The following is a 17,817-nucleotide window of genomic DNA, read 5'->3' as shown; positions in this document are numbered from 1 at the left end:
TATTTATTAACGTTTTAAATGTACATTTATAAATTAATATACTTATTTGAATTGATAGTATTTTATTTATTTTAATTTAATTTAGTTATGTTCATTTCCCAGTTTTTACTTCATCTTTCTTGTATAAAATATGAAGGATAAAAAGAATAATATTTATAAAAAAATATATTAATTTGATTATATATTTTTTATTTTTATATTTTCAGTTTTAATTTTTCTTTACCATACTGTATCTATATTGCATACAATTTTTAAAATCAAAAAAACACGATTTACATTAACTTTAACGGCCACTGTTAACATTTTTATGCTGTTATAGTATTTAATAATATTTTGAATTCATATTTAAAAATAAATATATTTATTTTAATTAAAAAATATATTTTTTAGTTTTCTTTTTTATTTTAGGTTGTTTTAGTATTTTTATGTGCATTTGTAATTTTTCTTTATTGCTTAAATTTTGAAAATTAAAAAAAGACAATTTACATGTAGTTTAATTTGCTTCCCATCCTCCCTCCACTTCGTCATTTTTATGAGGTTTTTCAAAAATATATTTCTAGCTTTATTTTTAGGTAATTTTAGTACTTCAACTTTAATTTAATTGAAGTTTTTCATCTAGTATTTTTTTATTATTTCATTCAACTTAGTTTCAAATTTCTTTTAATTTAAAATTTTATTTAAAATTTCTTTTAATTTAATTTAAAATTAAATTAAATTTAATTTAAAATGAAATTTAATTTAAAATGTAATTTAATTTTAACTTAATTTAATATTTGATGTAATTTAATAAAAAATATTTTAATTTAAAATTGAATTTAATTTAAAATGTAATTTTAATTTAATTTAATATGTGATTTAATTTAATTAAATTTAATTTCACTATTTCTACTGGTGATTTTAAGGCGTCGCTCTAGTATGAACACTATCCCGAGTATCATCAAAATATACACTCTGATGAGCGTCTCTTCTTCTCTTCCTCTCCTCAGCTGGTGTTGTTCTCCGGGAAGCTGAACACGATCGCGAGTATCGTCACTATATTCTTCCTGCTGGTTTACGCCGCTGTGGATCTGGCCTGTCTGGCGCTGGAGTGGGCCTCCGCACCCAACTTCAGGTGACTCTTATATTCCTCAAACATTAGTGTCCAGTCCAAACCCAGATCTGCTTTCTGTGCGTCTTCATCCATGTTGACTGAAGGTCAGAGGTCAAGGTTAAACAGTCCTGCTGTTCTGCACGGCTGATTGGCTGAGAGTGTGGTGGAGGCGGGGCTTGTGTCAGTTGTTTGTTTGTTGTGTCTGCAGAGGCGCGTTAGATTAAAAGCCATTTAGTGTTCACATCCCCAGAGACACGCCGTGATTAGCATAGTTAATTTAGCCCAACCGCTCCAGAGTTTATCGGCGACATGGGAGAGCATTGTGTGTGTGTGTGTGTGTGTGTGTGTGTGGATCTGAGCAAGTGAACTGTGCTGCCTGCAGTCACAGGGAAATCAGGCAAAAGAGAGCCGTGTGTGTATGTTTTCTTTTGTGTTTTCCTCTTGTGGCTTCAGTTTGGTTTAGTGTGTGTAACTCTCTCTCTGTGTGTGTGTGTGTGTTTACTTCACTCCTCTTTGAGTGCAAAATTGTCCTCTAAGTTTCTCAAAATCGGATCAAACTTTCCTTAGTTGACGTCCTTGAAGGTAAAAATATTTCATAAATAAAGTAACTAGTTTTGTAAAGGTGTCTTTTAGGGGTCAGTGCTGACTTTTTATAAGAATAGGTCCCCATGAAAATAATTAAATTTTTCCCAAATTCTGTTTTAATTTTTACCCATTATTTTTTTTTCTGGATTGTGTTTTAATGGTTAGATTGAATTGTAGTAATTAAAAACAATTAAAAACAATTAAAATCAATAAACCATCACAAAACAATAAAAATATAAAAAAAAATTAAACAAAAATGACATATCAAATAACTATCAAATATATATCTTTTTTTTTTTAAACAAAAACAAATTCAGTTTTATAGATTTTTTTTCTTTTTGTATTTTTATATACAATTAAATTGTATTAATCAAATATATGTCTAATTAATTAATATCATGAAACCTGTGCAATTTAACATCAATTTGTTAAAAGATTAAACAAAAAGTACATTTTAGGGCTCTATCAAATCAAATCTTTTTTTATTTTTATTTTTTGTTTAAACCAAATTCAGTTTTATTTCTTATTTATTTTTTCTGAATTCTGTTTTATAGTTAAATTTTATTAATTAAAAACAATGTGTTGAAAGAAAAACAAATATTACATGTATATAAATATTATACAAATATTTATTATATTATATTTAGTTAAAAAATTTCTCTGTTCTCTATATCTCTATATTACTTTTTGTTTTCCAATAACAAAAATGACTTTTTTTTTTTAAGATCCTATGAAATCAGTTTTATTTTTATTCTATTTTTTCTATTTTTCTGGATTATGTTTTAATAAAAATCTTTTTAAAAAAAAAAAAAAAAAAAAAAGATAAATTATACATTTCATGAATACATATAATTTTTTCTTACCAAATTCAATTTCATTCTATTTTATTTTATTTTACTAAATTTTATGAATTTCATTTTAATTAATACATTTAATTTAATAGACTAATAAATTGAAATTATGAAATTTATATTAAATAGTTTAACAACAATTTATGTAAAAAAAAATTCCAGAAATCTTTTTTTTTTTTTTTTGGAAATCATAAGACTTTATAAGTGTGAAAGTACGACTATGTGTCAGTAATTATCAGTAATTACAAACTCGTTTAATTGACCTGTAGGATATTATATGAATACAGTCATCATTCAGATCTGAAGTATCAGTGCAATACTGTGAGAAAATGAATCTGGTCCACATCTGGTTTTGTGAAGGTTTTTGTGTCTGGAATTTTGTATCTTATCCCGGTATGACATAATCCAGACTTCCAGACCTGCTGAGAATATCAGTTGTTTGATCCTGGTGTGTTCCTAATCCATGTTTAACACACACATATGCTGATATGGAAGCATGGCGGTTGGTTGTTGGAGGATGAAGGCTGATCTTTGGCTCCAGCGGTTTGGAGTCGGCCTGGATTTCAGATGATGTGGTTTGGGTTTTGGCAGACACAGAGGACAATAAATCCAAGAGATTCTCGAATGTAACGAAATAAAAATATGAAAAAAAATAAGAAAAAACGAAAGAAAACAAAACAAAAAAAAGCTCACAAACCAAAAACAATCAAAATGAAGCGAGAAGAATAGAGAGGAGAAGAAGAGAGAAGTGAGAGAAAACAGCAGTCATATGATGCTGTTTCTCCATTATAAAACAAGTAGCAAAAAAAATAAAAAATTATTTTTGTGTTCTGTTTAGTCTGGTCCACATTAAATTATAAATTAAGTAGCAAACTGACTAAAAGAGTGTTTTTGTGTTCTGTTTAGGGGTGAGGAAATCTTAAACTGCTGATGCCACATGTATGTTTTAGGCAAAAAAAATTCAGCAAAAACTATAAAGAGCTGAATTTATTAAATGCAGTGAATTAATGTAACTCAAATATTACTGAAAGTTTATTGCACTTAATAGAAAAGTTAAGTGAACTCAAGTAAATGTTTTTTTTTTATGTATTTTTGCACAGGATTAATATGCAAAAGATTTAAGTTAATTTGATCTTTCTGATTTTTCTAATTCAAGTAACACAAAGTGAGCAAAGTTTGATTATTTAAAAAAAATCAATTAAATAAAAAGTTCACTTCAAACACATAAATATTGTTTTTTAAACAAATGATTTGGGGGGAAATGCAGACTGCAAAAGTTTGCAGAAAAAACTAAATTTTAACTGAAATTTACTAAATGAAATTTCACTTAAATGTTACAAAAAGTTCATTGTACTTATATAAAAAAAAAGATTTCTGAGAAGAAAAAATGTTGAAAATAAGTGTTTGTGTTTTTGCACATTAATACGCAAAAATCAATGTGAAGTTGATTCGATGCTCTTAATTTTAATGTCATTAAATTCAAGTTACAAAATGCATTTGAGTAGAGTTTATAGAGTAATTTCAGAAAAAGTTAGATTAGACTTGAATGAAATAAGACTTGAATTCAACAAATCCAGCATTAAGACGTTTTTAACTCAAATACATAGAGTCTATAATCCATAATAACACTTCCTCCAGTGAAAAAGTGTTCTGGTGTGAATCAGGAGAGAAATCTGCACAGATCAAGCAGCGTCTTTTTTTAAACAGCTCTGAACAAATATGTGTCTGGATTTTGATGTGAGAGACAACAGGAGATGCACTTTTTCACTGGAGGAAGTGTGAATTTCGCTATTATGGATTATAGGACTCTAGGGAAATGTTATTTGAGTTTAAAAACATGTCTTAATGCTGGATTTGTTTCAGTTTTTGTCTTCTCCAGATTGTTCACTGATGGACTGGAGTGCTGGTGGACTTACTTGTGTGGGATTATTGTGATGTTTTTATCAGCTCTTATTCTGACGGCACCCATTCACTGCAGAGCATCCATTGCTGAGACACTGATGCAGTGCTTCATTTCTACAAACCTGATGAAGAAACAAACTGAGCACATTTACAGCACACTCAGTCACATTCGTACACCTTTGTGTTATTTTTATTTTTTTGACTTTCCCATTAAAACGCACTGGAAGCTCTCATACAGGCAGCCTGACGGATGCGGTGCGTTCTCCTGGAAAAGTTAGTCAATTTGATGAGTTTCATGTGTGACGCTGACGGTCTGTTTTATTATAGCTTCATGTCAGAAAACGAGCTGCTCGTCACGCTGTTAATTGTTTGATTGAAATGAGGAAAGCAATTAAACTGATTAATGGCCCCTTCAACTGATTCTACTGTCCTCTAATCAGATGCTGATTGAAACGCCAGAGTTTCTACACCTCCGTGTGAGTGTGTGTGTGTCACAATGTGTGTGTGTATGTGTGTGTGTGTGTGTGTGTGTGTGTGTCGCACGGTCATTTTGGCAGCGGGAAGTTTGCTTTTTGCTGACATGAGCAGGGTGACATCACTTGGATGAGAGCAGGTCTGCTGGCTTTTAACATAATTGCTGCTGCTGCTCCGAGCGGCGCTGGAGGAGAGGAGGAGGAGGAGGAAGAAAGATGGAAGTGAAAGAGACTGAGGGGGAAAACTGGAATGAGATTCTGAATGTGGAAAACAGATGTGTGTGAGAGAGAGATTGGAAGTGAACGAGACTGAAAAACTGAAAGATTTCAAATGTGCTGGAAAACAGAAAAGAGTGTTGTGTGTGTGTGTGTGAGAGAGAGAGAGAGAAATGAAAGGAGTGTGTGTGAGTGTGTCTGGTGTGTGTTGAGGTGTGTGTGGGTGGGTGTGTGTGTGTGTGAGAGAGGGTGTGTGGTGAAAACTGGAAAAAGGGAGAGAGAGAGATTCTGTGTGGTGTGGTGGTGTGTGTGGGTGGTGGGTGTGTGATTGTGCCGTGTGGAGAGCGAGATGAGTGTGTTGGGGTGTGTGTGAGAGAGAGATTGAGTGTGTGTGTAGTGTGTGAGAGACGAGTTGGGTGGTGTGTGTTGTGTGAGAGAGAGATGTGAGTGTGTGGAGAGGCGAGAGAGATTGTGTGTGTGTGTGTGAGACGAGAGAGTTTGTGTGTGTGTGTGTTTGTGTGTGTGTGTGTGTGTGAGAGAGAGAGAGCGATTGAGTGTGTGTGTGTGTGGTGTGTGTGTGAAGAGAGAGTGAGAGCGAGAGGATGGTGTGTGGGGTTGTGAGAGAGAGAGAGAGGAGAGATTTGTGTGGTGAGTGAGAGGGTGAGAGAAGAGAGAGAGAGAGAGGAGAGGAGTGAGTTGTGTGTGTGTGGTTGGGTGAGAGAGTGAGAGAGAGAGAGAGATGAGTGTGTGTGTGTGGTGTGTGAGGGAGAGAGAGAGTGTGAGTGTGTGTGTCGGTGAGAGGTTAGAGAGAGAGTGAGTGTGTGTGTGAGAGTGTGTGTGTGTGTGTGTGAGTGCCCAAAGATCCGTGATGTGGGTGTGAAGATGAGGAGTCGTGTGGGTCCTTTTGTGTGTGGAGTGCATTTGAATCTGCAATCCTTTTACTTGCAATTCTTGCAATCGGAGTGAAGTGAAAAGAAACGGTGAGAGATGTTGAGACAGGTTGAAAGTGTTTGGGTAATAGTGAATGTTGACCTATCGTGCGTTCCGTTGTTAGCAGGGGATATCGCTGCATTTGGGGTAAAAAAGACAGAATTATGCACAAACTAATCAGCAGAGCCTTTACCGATTACCTCCATTGATCAAAGCATTCGGCACGGTCGCCTGTGACGTCACCTGCTAATACAAACACGCCCCATAGTATAGTCCCACCCCTAACATTGATTTACAGCTTTCTGTGTAGACATCGGAAATTCAGATGCTAAAGGAATTTCAATTCCATTTGAGTTTTGGCAGGTTACATGCATGATGCAGAGAGAGTGAAAAAGCAAATGTGGCCTTAAATATTTCTAAATAAAAAAGACACACTAATTACAAGAAATACAAAATAAATATACAAACAAACCTTTCTCTCTCTAAATAAATCAGTCAATTCACATTCCCGAACAACCAAAAAAACGAAAATGGAAATGGTAATGCAAGATTTCTAATTGCATTTGGATTATGACACCGTTTATGCATCCACATAAAAACGCAAATGAAAATACAATTTGCAATCCCTTTTGTATTAAGTATATATTTTAACACTTCATTTTAAGCACATTAAGTGGTGAAATTAAGTGTTAAATAATTACTTAAGTGTTAAAATAAATACTTAAGTATTAATTTTAATTTTTAATTTTTACATTTAATTTTAAGTATATTAAGTATTAAAATTAAGTGTAAAAATTTAAATTTAAAATCAATACTTTAGTATTAAGTGTATATTTTAACACTTTATTTTAACTATTGATTTTAAAACTAAATTTTAACACTTAATTTTAATATTTAATATACAAAAAATTTAATTAAAATATTTTAGCCACTTAATATGCTTAAAAATTAAGTGTTAAAATGAATACTTAATACTTAACAATTTAACAATTCAAATTCACGTCTCGCACACTTCAATGCACTTTGAATGGAACATATACATTCGCTTCGAACTAAAATCATGGTGGAATATCCTGTGATGTCCACTTCGCAGGGCACTTACATTCGAGTAGAACAAACGTCTGAAGCGATAAGAGAAACATACAAATGTGCAGAGCAGGGGGGAGGAATGGAATTGAGAACTGCTGCTGCTCAAAACTCATGTTTGAATCATCAGTGACAAATCCTTTACATCAATAAATGTATTTACAGACTGTGAGTCAGAACAGCTAGCATTGTAGTCTTCTCTCCCAGCATCAGGAAACAGTCCTCAAAGAAATCTGAATATTTGGGTTGAACTGTTCTGGAACAGTGTTGTAAATACCACTTAACCACTGATTTCTAGTTGTAACTAAGTATTTTCGCTTTCACAATGAAACAGCGTCTCCATGCCGGCGGCAACAGCGAGAATCAAAGGTTACGCCTTCTTTCTTTGCGTAAACATTTGGGCGGCATTATGCAAATCTTCCCACATCATGACATAGACATGTTAGAATGAGCCGTTTTAGGAGGGTGTGGTTGACTCTTAACTTTTATAAAGAATATCTCTTTGGGTTTGAGACTTTAGTCTTTGCAGCTTCACAGATCTTTATTTACCAAGAGCTTGTAACACTCCAAAGAGAAAGAAAAAATTGAAATCGCATCATTTGACTACTTTAATGCTTACTTTATGTAAAATTAAATGTAAAAATTAAGTATTAAAATTAATATTCAAGTATTTGTTTTTAACACTCAAGTAATTATTTTAACACTTAATTTCACCACCTATTTTTTTTCTGCGGCTCAACCAATGGTGTGCGTTAGGGGCGGGGCTATCACTAAGTGTCGGGGAAACCTGTTTGAAAACAGTCATTTTTATTCAGTTTGGAGCTTCTAATGGTGCAGAAATAACATTTCAGTTTTATGCTAATTGATACTTCCATCGCTTAATATTATATTTTGGTGCGGCAGTCTATTAAATTACATGAGACTAAGATTCACACTCAAAAAAATCTTCTTTTTAATGTTTATTTTGCATTCATCACCAATGTCAAAACACAAACGTTTCGGCTCAAGGCCTTCTTCGGTGTGTTAAACAGTTCAGTCCCTGCACCCACTTTTTAAATCAGGGTTAGGTCATCAATCATTAGCCAATTTTCATAATATTCCCAGGACTAGAACATGAATTATATAGGATCCCATCTTTATCAATATTGTACAATCAAACCGTCTAATACAGAAACATTCACAAAATATGGGATTCTATATAATTCATGTTCTAGTCATGGGCATATTATATTATATACCAATGGAAATTGTATTTAAATGGAGCACATGTTTTTAGTAATTGAACATTAGCTAATGATTGATGACGTCAATAGAATTAATTATGATGGGTGGAGGAATTTAACTGTTTAACACACTTGAGCCGAAATGTATGAATGTAAAATAAATGTTAAAAGATCATGGTCTCAAATGCTAATTGATTACAAAATGTACACCCAAGTACATTACAGTAATGAGAATTTGAGAGCGAAATGTGTTTAATTGTCATGAAGATATTTCAAATGATAACAGAATGTAAGAAAATCATTAAATAGTTCTCTTTTATGTATATCGTTATTGATTTCTTGAGGTTTTGAGGTGAACTGTGAGCAATCTCTCGTCTGTATGTTGTTGTTTAGATGCGCAGCTTCATTTAGCGCTGACCTCCAGAAGAGCCATTAAACACACACACACACACACACACACACACACAAACACACACACAAAACACACACACACAAATACACATAAACAAAAAAAAACACCCTAATTGCAATTAAAACAAACACAACAAACACACTCATTGTTATTTACACACACACACACACACACACACACACACACACACACACACACACACACAGACACACACACACACACACACGACCCTAACTGTGACCCGTTTCCTCCTCGAGCGACTTCTCTAAACGACTCGAGCTGCTAATGAAGCTCAAACCTGAAAGACAGAGACAGGAGATGCTTTTAGAGTTTCTGCCGTCTGTCTGTGTGTGTTTAACGCTGATGTAATTACACATCAAACACACACAAGTTATTTCACATTACAAAGAATAGTTGTTTGGTGTGTGTGTGTGTGTGTGAATGTTTGTATTATCAGTACTAGCAGCAGCAATTTACTACTGTAACTAGATAATGACTGGGGAGCAAAAGTTATATTTTATAAATGTGTATTATAAAATAGAGTAAAATTTGTATTCATATTTTCTATCTATTATATTATATATAATATATATAATATATATATATATATATATATATATATATATATTAAATAATTAGATAATCATAATAATTTAATTATATAAATATTTTCACAAACGTGTATCCTATGTAAATATGTATAAATATAAATATTCATATTTTCTATCTATAAAATGCTAGTAATTTGTATACAAAAAATATAATGAAATAATTGAATAATCATAATTTAATTATATAAAAATTTAATTTGTATACAAATCTATAAATTAATGTAATATATTAAATCTATCAAATGTTACTTGATATTTATTGTAATCTAATATATATATATATATATATTATATATATATAATATATATATATATTATCTATATATATATCTATATATAATATATATATATATATATATATTGTATTATATAATTAAATAGTCATAATAATATAATATTAAATTTTCACACATGTATGTGTGTATGTATATACTTTACAATACCTGTAATATTCCTTAGTCTGTGCATTTATTGATGTAAGGTGTGTGTATTTTCAGTCTGAGTTGTGGCTGTGTTCTGCTGTATGTGATAATGACTCTGAAGGAGATGTAAAAATAGAAAGTGTTATTTACATCAGTTTTTTTGACTGGTTTTCCTCTTTTCGTCCCTTCGCTTGCTTGAATCCATCATGAGAGATGTGAAGAGCTGCGGCAGAAGCAGTTTTACATGCATTCATTGAGTAATTTCAGCTGCGTTAGACTATAATGGGCAAATTATACATCAATAATGGTTCAGTTCCGCTAATTAGTGCATTTAGCACATCTGTGACGCTCAGGCAGTGATTTTCAGTGTTGTACAGCAGTCACTCAGCAAAACCATCTCTGATGTCTCTCTCTGATCATAACCTTATAATGAGTTATTATCTCTCTCTCTCTAAATAATTATTTATTTATCTATTATTTTTTGCTGGAATTTCAACAAAAATGGTGTATATTTTAATCCCCATGCACTAATGCCTCTCTGTGTATGTGATGTAATGTTTAATTTTATTTAAAAAATGTATATACACCATTTTATAATATTTTTACAAATAAAATTAGTATTTATATATAAATAATACTAAATACTATTAGTATTTATATAATTTGTTTTTATATATTTTGAAATATAATATCATAAAAATATAAAAACAAAATTACATATAAATTTATAAAATTATATTAATATTACAATATTAAAGTTATCATATTAATGTTATATTTTACATTTAAAACATAAAAATCCAAAAAATATAAAAACTAAATTATAAATTAATAAAATTATATTAATATTACTCTATTAATGTTATATTATATTATTTTGATATTTTCATTAAAAACAAAAATACAAAAAATATAAAAACTAAATTATATTTAAATTGATAAAATTATATTAATATTACTATATTAATGTTATATCATATTAATTTGATATTTTCATTAAAAATAAAAATACAAAAAAATAAGAACTAAATTATATTTAAATTGATAAAATTATATTTATATTGCTATATTAATGTTATATTAATGTTATATTTTACATTAAAAACACAAAAATACAAAAAACAAAAACTAAATTATATTTAAATTAATACAATTATATTAATATTACCATATTAATGTCATATCATATTAATGTTATACTTTACATTAAAAACATAAAAAAATACAAAAAATATAAAAACTAAATTATATTTAAATTTATATTAATATTACTATATTAATGTTATATCATATTAATGTTATATTTTCATTAAAAACATAAAAATACAATACAAAATAAAGTAATATTTTAATAATTTTATCTTAATTTTATTTATTGTTTTTACTTAATTTGCGTAGTTGTCCAGCTAAAATATCTAAATGTATTTATTTAATAACATTGTGTAGCGTAATGAATCTTGTTCTGTCTGGTGGTGAATCTGCTCCAGAAGTATAGCAGCTCAGTTTGTGATCTAATAACACAACCCTGTCTCCTGCATCCCCAACCCCAAGTTAATTCACTTCACACACCTACACTCTTGTTCTGGGGATCGTGGGCTGCGCCGTGATGATGTTCCTGATCAATGCCATCTACGCCTCGGCGAGCATCGCCTTCATGCTGCTGCTGCTGCTGCTGATCCACTACCTGAGTCCCGTCAGCAGCTGGGGCTGCATCAGCCAGGCGCTCATCTTCCACCAGGTACACACCACTAAACCAGGCACAAGCTGAATAAATCATCTCTCCATTGATGTGTGGTTTGTTAGGAGGACAATATTTGTCTGAGATACAACTATTTGAAAATCTGGAATCTGAGGGAGCAAAAAAATCTAAATATTGAGAAAATCATCTTTAAAAGTTGTTCAAATGAAGTTCTTAGCAATGCATATTACTAATCAAAAATTAAGTTTTGATATATTTAACAGTAGGATATTTACAAAATATCTTCATGGAACATGATCTTATCTTAATATCCTAATGATTTTTGACATAAAGAGAAATGTATAATTGTGACCCATACAATGTATTGTTGTCTATTGCTACAAATATACCTGTGCTACTGATGACTGCTTTTGTGCTGCAGGGACACATTTATGTAAGTGAGGATAGCAAAATAAAGTAAACTGGGATATTCTTCATACAGTGGACCAAAAATTATTCAGACGCTTTGACCTAAGCATGTTTTTCTTTAATTGCTAATGAGACCTTTTTACACCACAGACTGAACCCAATGAAGCTACATTCATTTATTTGTTTTCGTTTTAGTTTTTATTTATTTCTAGCTAGTGAATTATTAATCCTGCAAGCAGCCAAGACATTCTGAAGTTCTTTGACAGACTCTTGAGTGTTTCGGTTTCAGGTGCGTAAATACCTGCTGATGCTGGACGTTCGTAAGGATCACGTGAAGTTCTGGAGGCCGCAGGTGCTGCTGATGGTGTCCAACCCCAGGTGCAGCGTGGGATTGATCACGTTCATCAACGACATCAAGAAGAGCGGCCTCTATGTGCTGGGACACGTGCAGCTCGGAGACCTGGGTAAAACTCACTCTTTCTGATCATATATTTAGTACTTTTATTATTATTTATTTAATTCTTATATTTATTTATTTGATGTATTTTATGAATTTATTTTATTTTTATTTTATTATTATTTTATTTAGATTTTATTAATTTGCTATATATTTATAGCTATTTTATTTCATTTATTTATTTGTATGTATTTGTTTATTTTCTGTGTATTTTTATTATTTATTTATTTATTTATTCATGTTTATGTATTTTATTTTTAGATTTTATTTTATGTATTTGTTTATATAATTATATGTATGTTTTATTTATTTAGTTATTTTAATTTAAACATTTATTTATGCTTGTTCTATTTCTTTTGTATTTATTATTTCTTTATTTTTATGTTATTTTTTATTTTTTTGTTTATTTATTTAGAATTTATTAATTTGTTATATATTTCTAGCTAACTTATTTCATTTATTTATTTGTATTTATTTTTTATTTTTATGTATTTTATTATTTATTTATATTTATTTATTCATTTATTTTTATATATTTATTTTATGTATTTGTTTATTTAATTTAATGTTTATTTATTTAATTATTTTAATTTTAAACATTTATTTATGCTTGTTCTATTTCGTTTGTAGTTATTTTAATTAAATTAAATTTAGTTAATTTAATTTAATTTTACATTTAATTTAAGTTTAATTTAATTTAGTTATTTCTTTATTTTTATGCATTTCGTTTTTTGTTTATTTTATTTATATATTTTAATATATTTAAGTTTATTTATTTATTTTTAATATATATTTGTTTATGGTTATTTATTAATATTATATATTTATATTTACGTATTCTATTTATGTGTCTCATTCATTTACTGAAGAAGTTGAAGGAATATTTCGAGTTGTTTTCAAGCTGACCTCCTGTTGATTAACACAGTGAAATCTTCAGTAAATTTGTGCGTTATTGAACAGTACGCAGGCCGAATGATGATCTGTGGTAATAGACAGCAGGCTTTGCATGTGTTACATGAATATTAAGCTGAAAATTTCCCTCTATTAATCTGTATGGAGGCACTAACTCTCTCTCTGTCTGTGTTTCTCTCCGCAGACGTTCTCCCGTCAGATCCGCTGCAGTCTCAGTATGACTCCTGGTTGTCTCTGGTGGATCATTTGAATATTAAAGCGTTTGTTAATCTCACGCTGGCCGACTCTGTCAGACATGGAGTTCAACACCTACTGTTTATATCGGGACTCGGTGAGCGACAGACGCCTGTCACACAAACCTCAGTTCACTAACACCATCCCCAAAACCATACATTTTACCATCAAGTCATCACGGTTACAGCATATATTGTGGTTATTTTGCGGGAATTCTAGTGAAAAATAGTTTATATAATATTACCCATGTAATAATGCCTGTTGTCAGTAATTTAGTAATAAAAAATGTAATGCAATTTTTTTTAAATGTATTTTTTATTTAGTGAATTAATCACAAATATTATTTTATTTAAAAATAGAAATATATAATGCAAACCTTTTTTTACTCAGTGAATTAATCACAATTTTTATTTTATCTAAAAAATAAAATAATGCAAAAATAATAATAATAATAATAATTAGATATTATTTTCTTAATTTGTCGTGTTGTCCATTTAAAATATTTTTAGATGTTTTAATTTATAAAATGTTATAACATAATGAGACTTGTTTTTAGAGAATATATCTGGAATTTATATTTTAATTATTATACATTTATTTATTTTGATGTTTTTTATACTTATTTGCTTGTTTATTGGTTTATTTATTGTTTTTATTATTTTTATTTTATCTGTTATATATTTGTTTATTTATGTTTGATTACATTTAGTTTGTATTTTTATTTTTATTATGTATATGTGTTTTTACTAATTTGTATATATTAATATGTATATATTATATTTTATTCATTTACTTATATTTATTTCTATGTATGTTTTATTTATTTTAAAGTATTTTAATTTGTATATTTATTTAATTTTATTTATTTTGATTTATTTGTTTTATTTATTTTAATATATTTTTTTTTGCATATTTATTCAATATTATTTATTGTTATATTTTATTCAAATTATATTATATTTATTTCTATTTATGTTTTATTTATTTTAAAGTGTTTTATTTTGTATATTTAATTTTATTTATTACGATTTATTTTATTTTATTTTATTTAATATATTTTATTTTGCTTATTTATTCAATATTATTTTGTATATTTTATTTACATTATATTTATTTATATTTATTTGTTTTATTTATTTTAAAGTATTTTATTTTGTATATAAATTACATTTTTATAATTTTTTATGTATTTATACTTGTATATTTTTAATTTGCTCATATTTCTTTATGTTCGCAGGCGGTATGCGACCCAATACTCTGGTTTTGGGTTTCTATGATGATATCCCGCCTCAGGACCAGCTGCAGGACTCCTCTTTATCAATCTGCAAATTCTCTGACAACTCGTCTCAAACCGTCGACCCAGAAGACCAAAACGACCCGGCCTTTCATTTCCCGCCAGTGCGACGCCACTTCTATGTGGCCAGGTCCGTAGTCCAGGGCGGGACAGTCTCCTGGGGCGGGAAGTCTATGGGGCCTCAGGAGTATGTGTGCGTCATCGCAGATGCGGTGAAGATGCTGAAGAACGTAGCGTTGGCGCGATATTTCGGTCAGTTCGATCGTACGCAGGCGCTCCAGGGGCCTTTATTCGTCGATGTGTGGCCGGTGAATCTCTTGCGTCCGGACAGCGCTGCGTATGTCGACACATGCTCGCTGTTTTTGCTTCAGCTCGCGTGTATTTTGAACATGACGAGGGCGTGGCAGAAAGCTAAGCTCCGCCTCTTTTTATGTGTGGAGGAGGGGAGGAGCCTTAAAGGGACGGAACAGAAACTCAAACATCTTTTGAAAGAACTGCGAATGAAGGCGGAAATCAGCACGGTTCCCTGGGATTCGCAAGTCGCGCTTCATTGGCAGCGGCAGACGCGATCGGAAAAAATCGAAGAGCTGGAAAGCGAAGAGGGCGGAGTCGAAGCCAGATAAAGTGTTTCGGGAACAGTTTCCCTACACACCATCGCGAGTGTCAGACGAATATTTACAAGCAGTTAACAAACTCATCCTGGACCAGACGCTCCGCCCACCCGCCGTCCGCTTCCTGTACTTTGCCCCCCCCCCCCCCCCCGCCGACACCCACCGTTACCATGACTACCTGAATCACGAGCTGCTCACCACCACAGCGTACCTGGGTCCGACCCTCCTGATTCACGGGGTCACGCCAGTCATCACCACTGACCTTTGACCTTTCCTCATCATGTGTACGTTAAATTCCGAAAAGAGGAATTTAAATGAAAAAAGACATATGAAACGCATTCTGTGTATTGTTTTTCACTTTTTCTGAGCACTTCGGAAGAGAGAGAAGATTTACACAAGATGTTATGGATCAGGAGAAAACGTTCACCCGTTCCACTCATTCCACTCCGGTTCTTCCCTCTCTCCTTGCCCTTTTCTTTTCTCGAATTGTAAGAATGTAACAAGTGGAATTCCTGGAATTCTAGAATGTTGCCACTCGGCAACTGAATATTTTTCCCGATTGTAATGTTTTACAATGTTTTTAGACACTCCAGAAGTATTTTGAATTTCTACAGCAAAAAAACTAAGATTTGTGAGTGTGTTTGTTTACTTGATGCAATAATAACAGTAACACTGAGTTCTACAGTTTTATTCACACCAAACCAAAGTGCTTTGTGTGTGTGTGTGTGTGTGTGTGTGTGTGTGTGTGTGTGTGTGTGTCACATGTGCCTTTTTTTTTTTACAAAACTGAACAAAAACACACACATGCGACTAACAAACACAGTATACCTCCAAACGCATGTACGAAATCACACTCCATTCTGTGTTTGTATGGTTTTTAATATGCAATCATTTTAAGCACTGCAAAATTTAAGGATTTCAAAAAATGTAATTGTTTAATAATTGAATAAAAATAATGTTTGCTTACTGACTGTTGTTTATTTGTTTAGTTGCATTGAATGTATTTCTATTAATATATATTAATATATATATTTTGCAAGTATTCATTGCAATAATTTTTTATTTCTCAGTTTTACGTTATTTGGACACATTACTGATACGGTTTATTATTTGTGTAAAGTCTCACAAACAATTTTTTGTTTACATTTCACTCCAAATAATTTTTTTAAATTGCATCCGATGCTTTTCTTTTGAGATTTTACAAGTTTTCACTATTCACACTTTTGATTCTCATTGCTGTAATAAAATATTTGTATTGCAGATGTTTTGCAGTAAAAATATACTACAATACAACTTTTTTTTTCTTTATTCATATCACAAACTGAAGGTCGTATAACAAATGCCACTTATGTACGAATATATCACTATATTCTTTTCTCTTTAAATTATAGTAATGAGAATATAAGTCGAAAATTGCTTGTTTATAATAAAAATGGTCATGATGATTCTAAAAATAGTTTATTTATAAATAATTTCATAATTATTTTATTTGATTAAAATTTTAGTTTTAGTAATTTTATGTGATTTTGTCATAATTATTTTTTATTTATTTTTGCTTTTTTTAAATGTCTGTCTAGTTTTATTTCAGTTTTAGTAATTTTTGGTGCTTTATTAAAACAAAGTATGGAATGAAATTTTATATATTGTGCCTTGGCTACTAGCTAAAATAAAATGTTTAACTTTTTTTGTATTTTAATTGATTTCAGATTAAGTTTATTTTATTTCAGGTAGTTTGTTTTTTTAGTTTTAGTTAACCTTATGTGAATATGTCTCGCTCAGTTTTTGCAGGCTTGTTTATTGGAGACATCTGAATGTGAGCCATTCACTGAAGTATAAAACGGCAGGAATGAGCATGAGAACGGGGTGAGGGGGGTAGAGGAGATAAACCTGTTAGCTGAAGGACTCTTACCTGAGCTAAATGAGGTCGAGTGCTTATTTGGACGCCGTCCATGAACTAAAATGATCGAATGCGCTGACATCACATCACATCCACTCCTGCAGCAGCGGCCCTTTGGGTCAGGGCATCTTTATTACCATGGCGATGGAAGCGGTTGTCATGGCGCTGCGGGTGCCGGGAGACCCTTCGTAGTGCTGTGATGCCATTTGCTGCGAGCACAAACACACACACACACACACACACACACACACACGTGTACAACACGTGTTGAGTGTGAGGCACCAAACAATTGTCAAAAAAAAAAACACACTCGAGATGAGCTGCTGATCTGCGGCTCTCAGTGTTTGTGCTGGTCTCCTACAAAGAAACCACACTAGAGCTGATATTTTCAATCGTATAAAGTGACATTTTACAGACTTTTAAGTGTTGAAATAGTTTTTGACGCCACTGTGTAATACAGATAGATCTGTGTGTGTGTGTGTGTGTGTGTGTGTGTGTGTGTGT

At 31.2% G+C, this 17,817-nt stretch overlaps 1 protein-coding gene across 1 annotated transcript in view; it reads left to right on the top strand.

Moving 5' to 3' along the window:
- LOC109076186 (solute carrier family 12 member 9-like) overlaps positions 1-16,022 on the top strand; it is a 38,638-nt gene extending 22,616 nt beyond the window's left edge. Inside the window, 6 exon segments of the mRNA XM_042740015.1 lie at positions 987-1,112; positions 11,342-11,539; positions 12,198-12,372; positions 13,462-13,608; positions 14,749-15,409; positions 15,411-16,022. Coding sequence (XP_042595949.1) covers positions 987-1,112; positions 11,342-11,539; positions 12,198-12,372; positions 13,462-13,608; positions 14,749-15,409; positions 15,411-15,684 — 1,581 coding nt within the window. The 3' untranslated portion in view covers positions 15,685-16,022.
- Positions 16,023-17,817: the final 1,795 nt, after the last annotated feature.

This window comes from Cyprinus carpio, chromosome B15 (assembly GCF_018340385.1).
Source record: "Cyprinus carpio isolate SPL01 chromosome B15, ASM1834038v1, whole genome shotgun sequence".
Classification (NCBI taxonomy): domain Eukaryota; kingdom Metazoa; phylum Chordata; class Actinopteri; order Cypriniformes; family Cyprinidae; genus Cyprinus; species Cyprinus carpio.
This window is presented reverse-complemented; position numbering and strand designations above follow the sequence as displayed.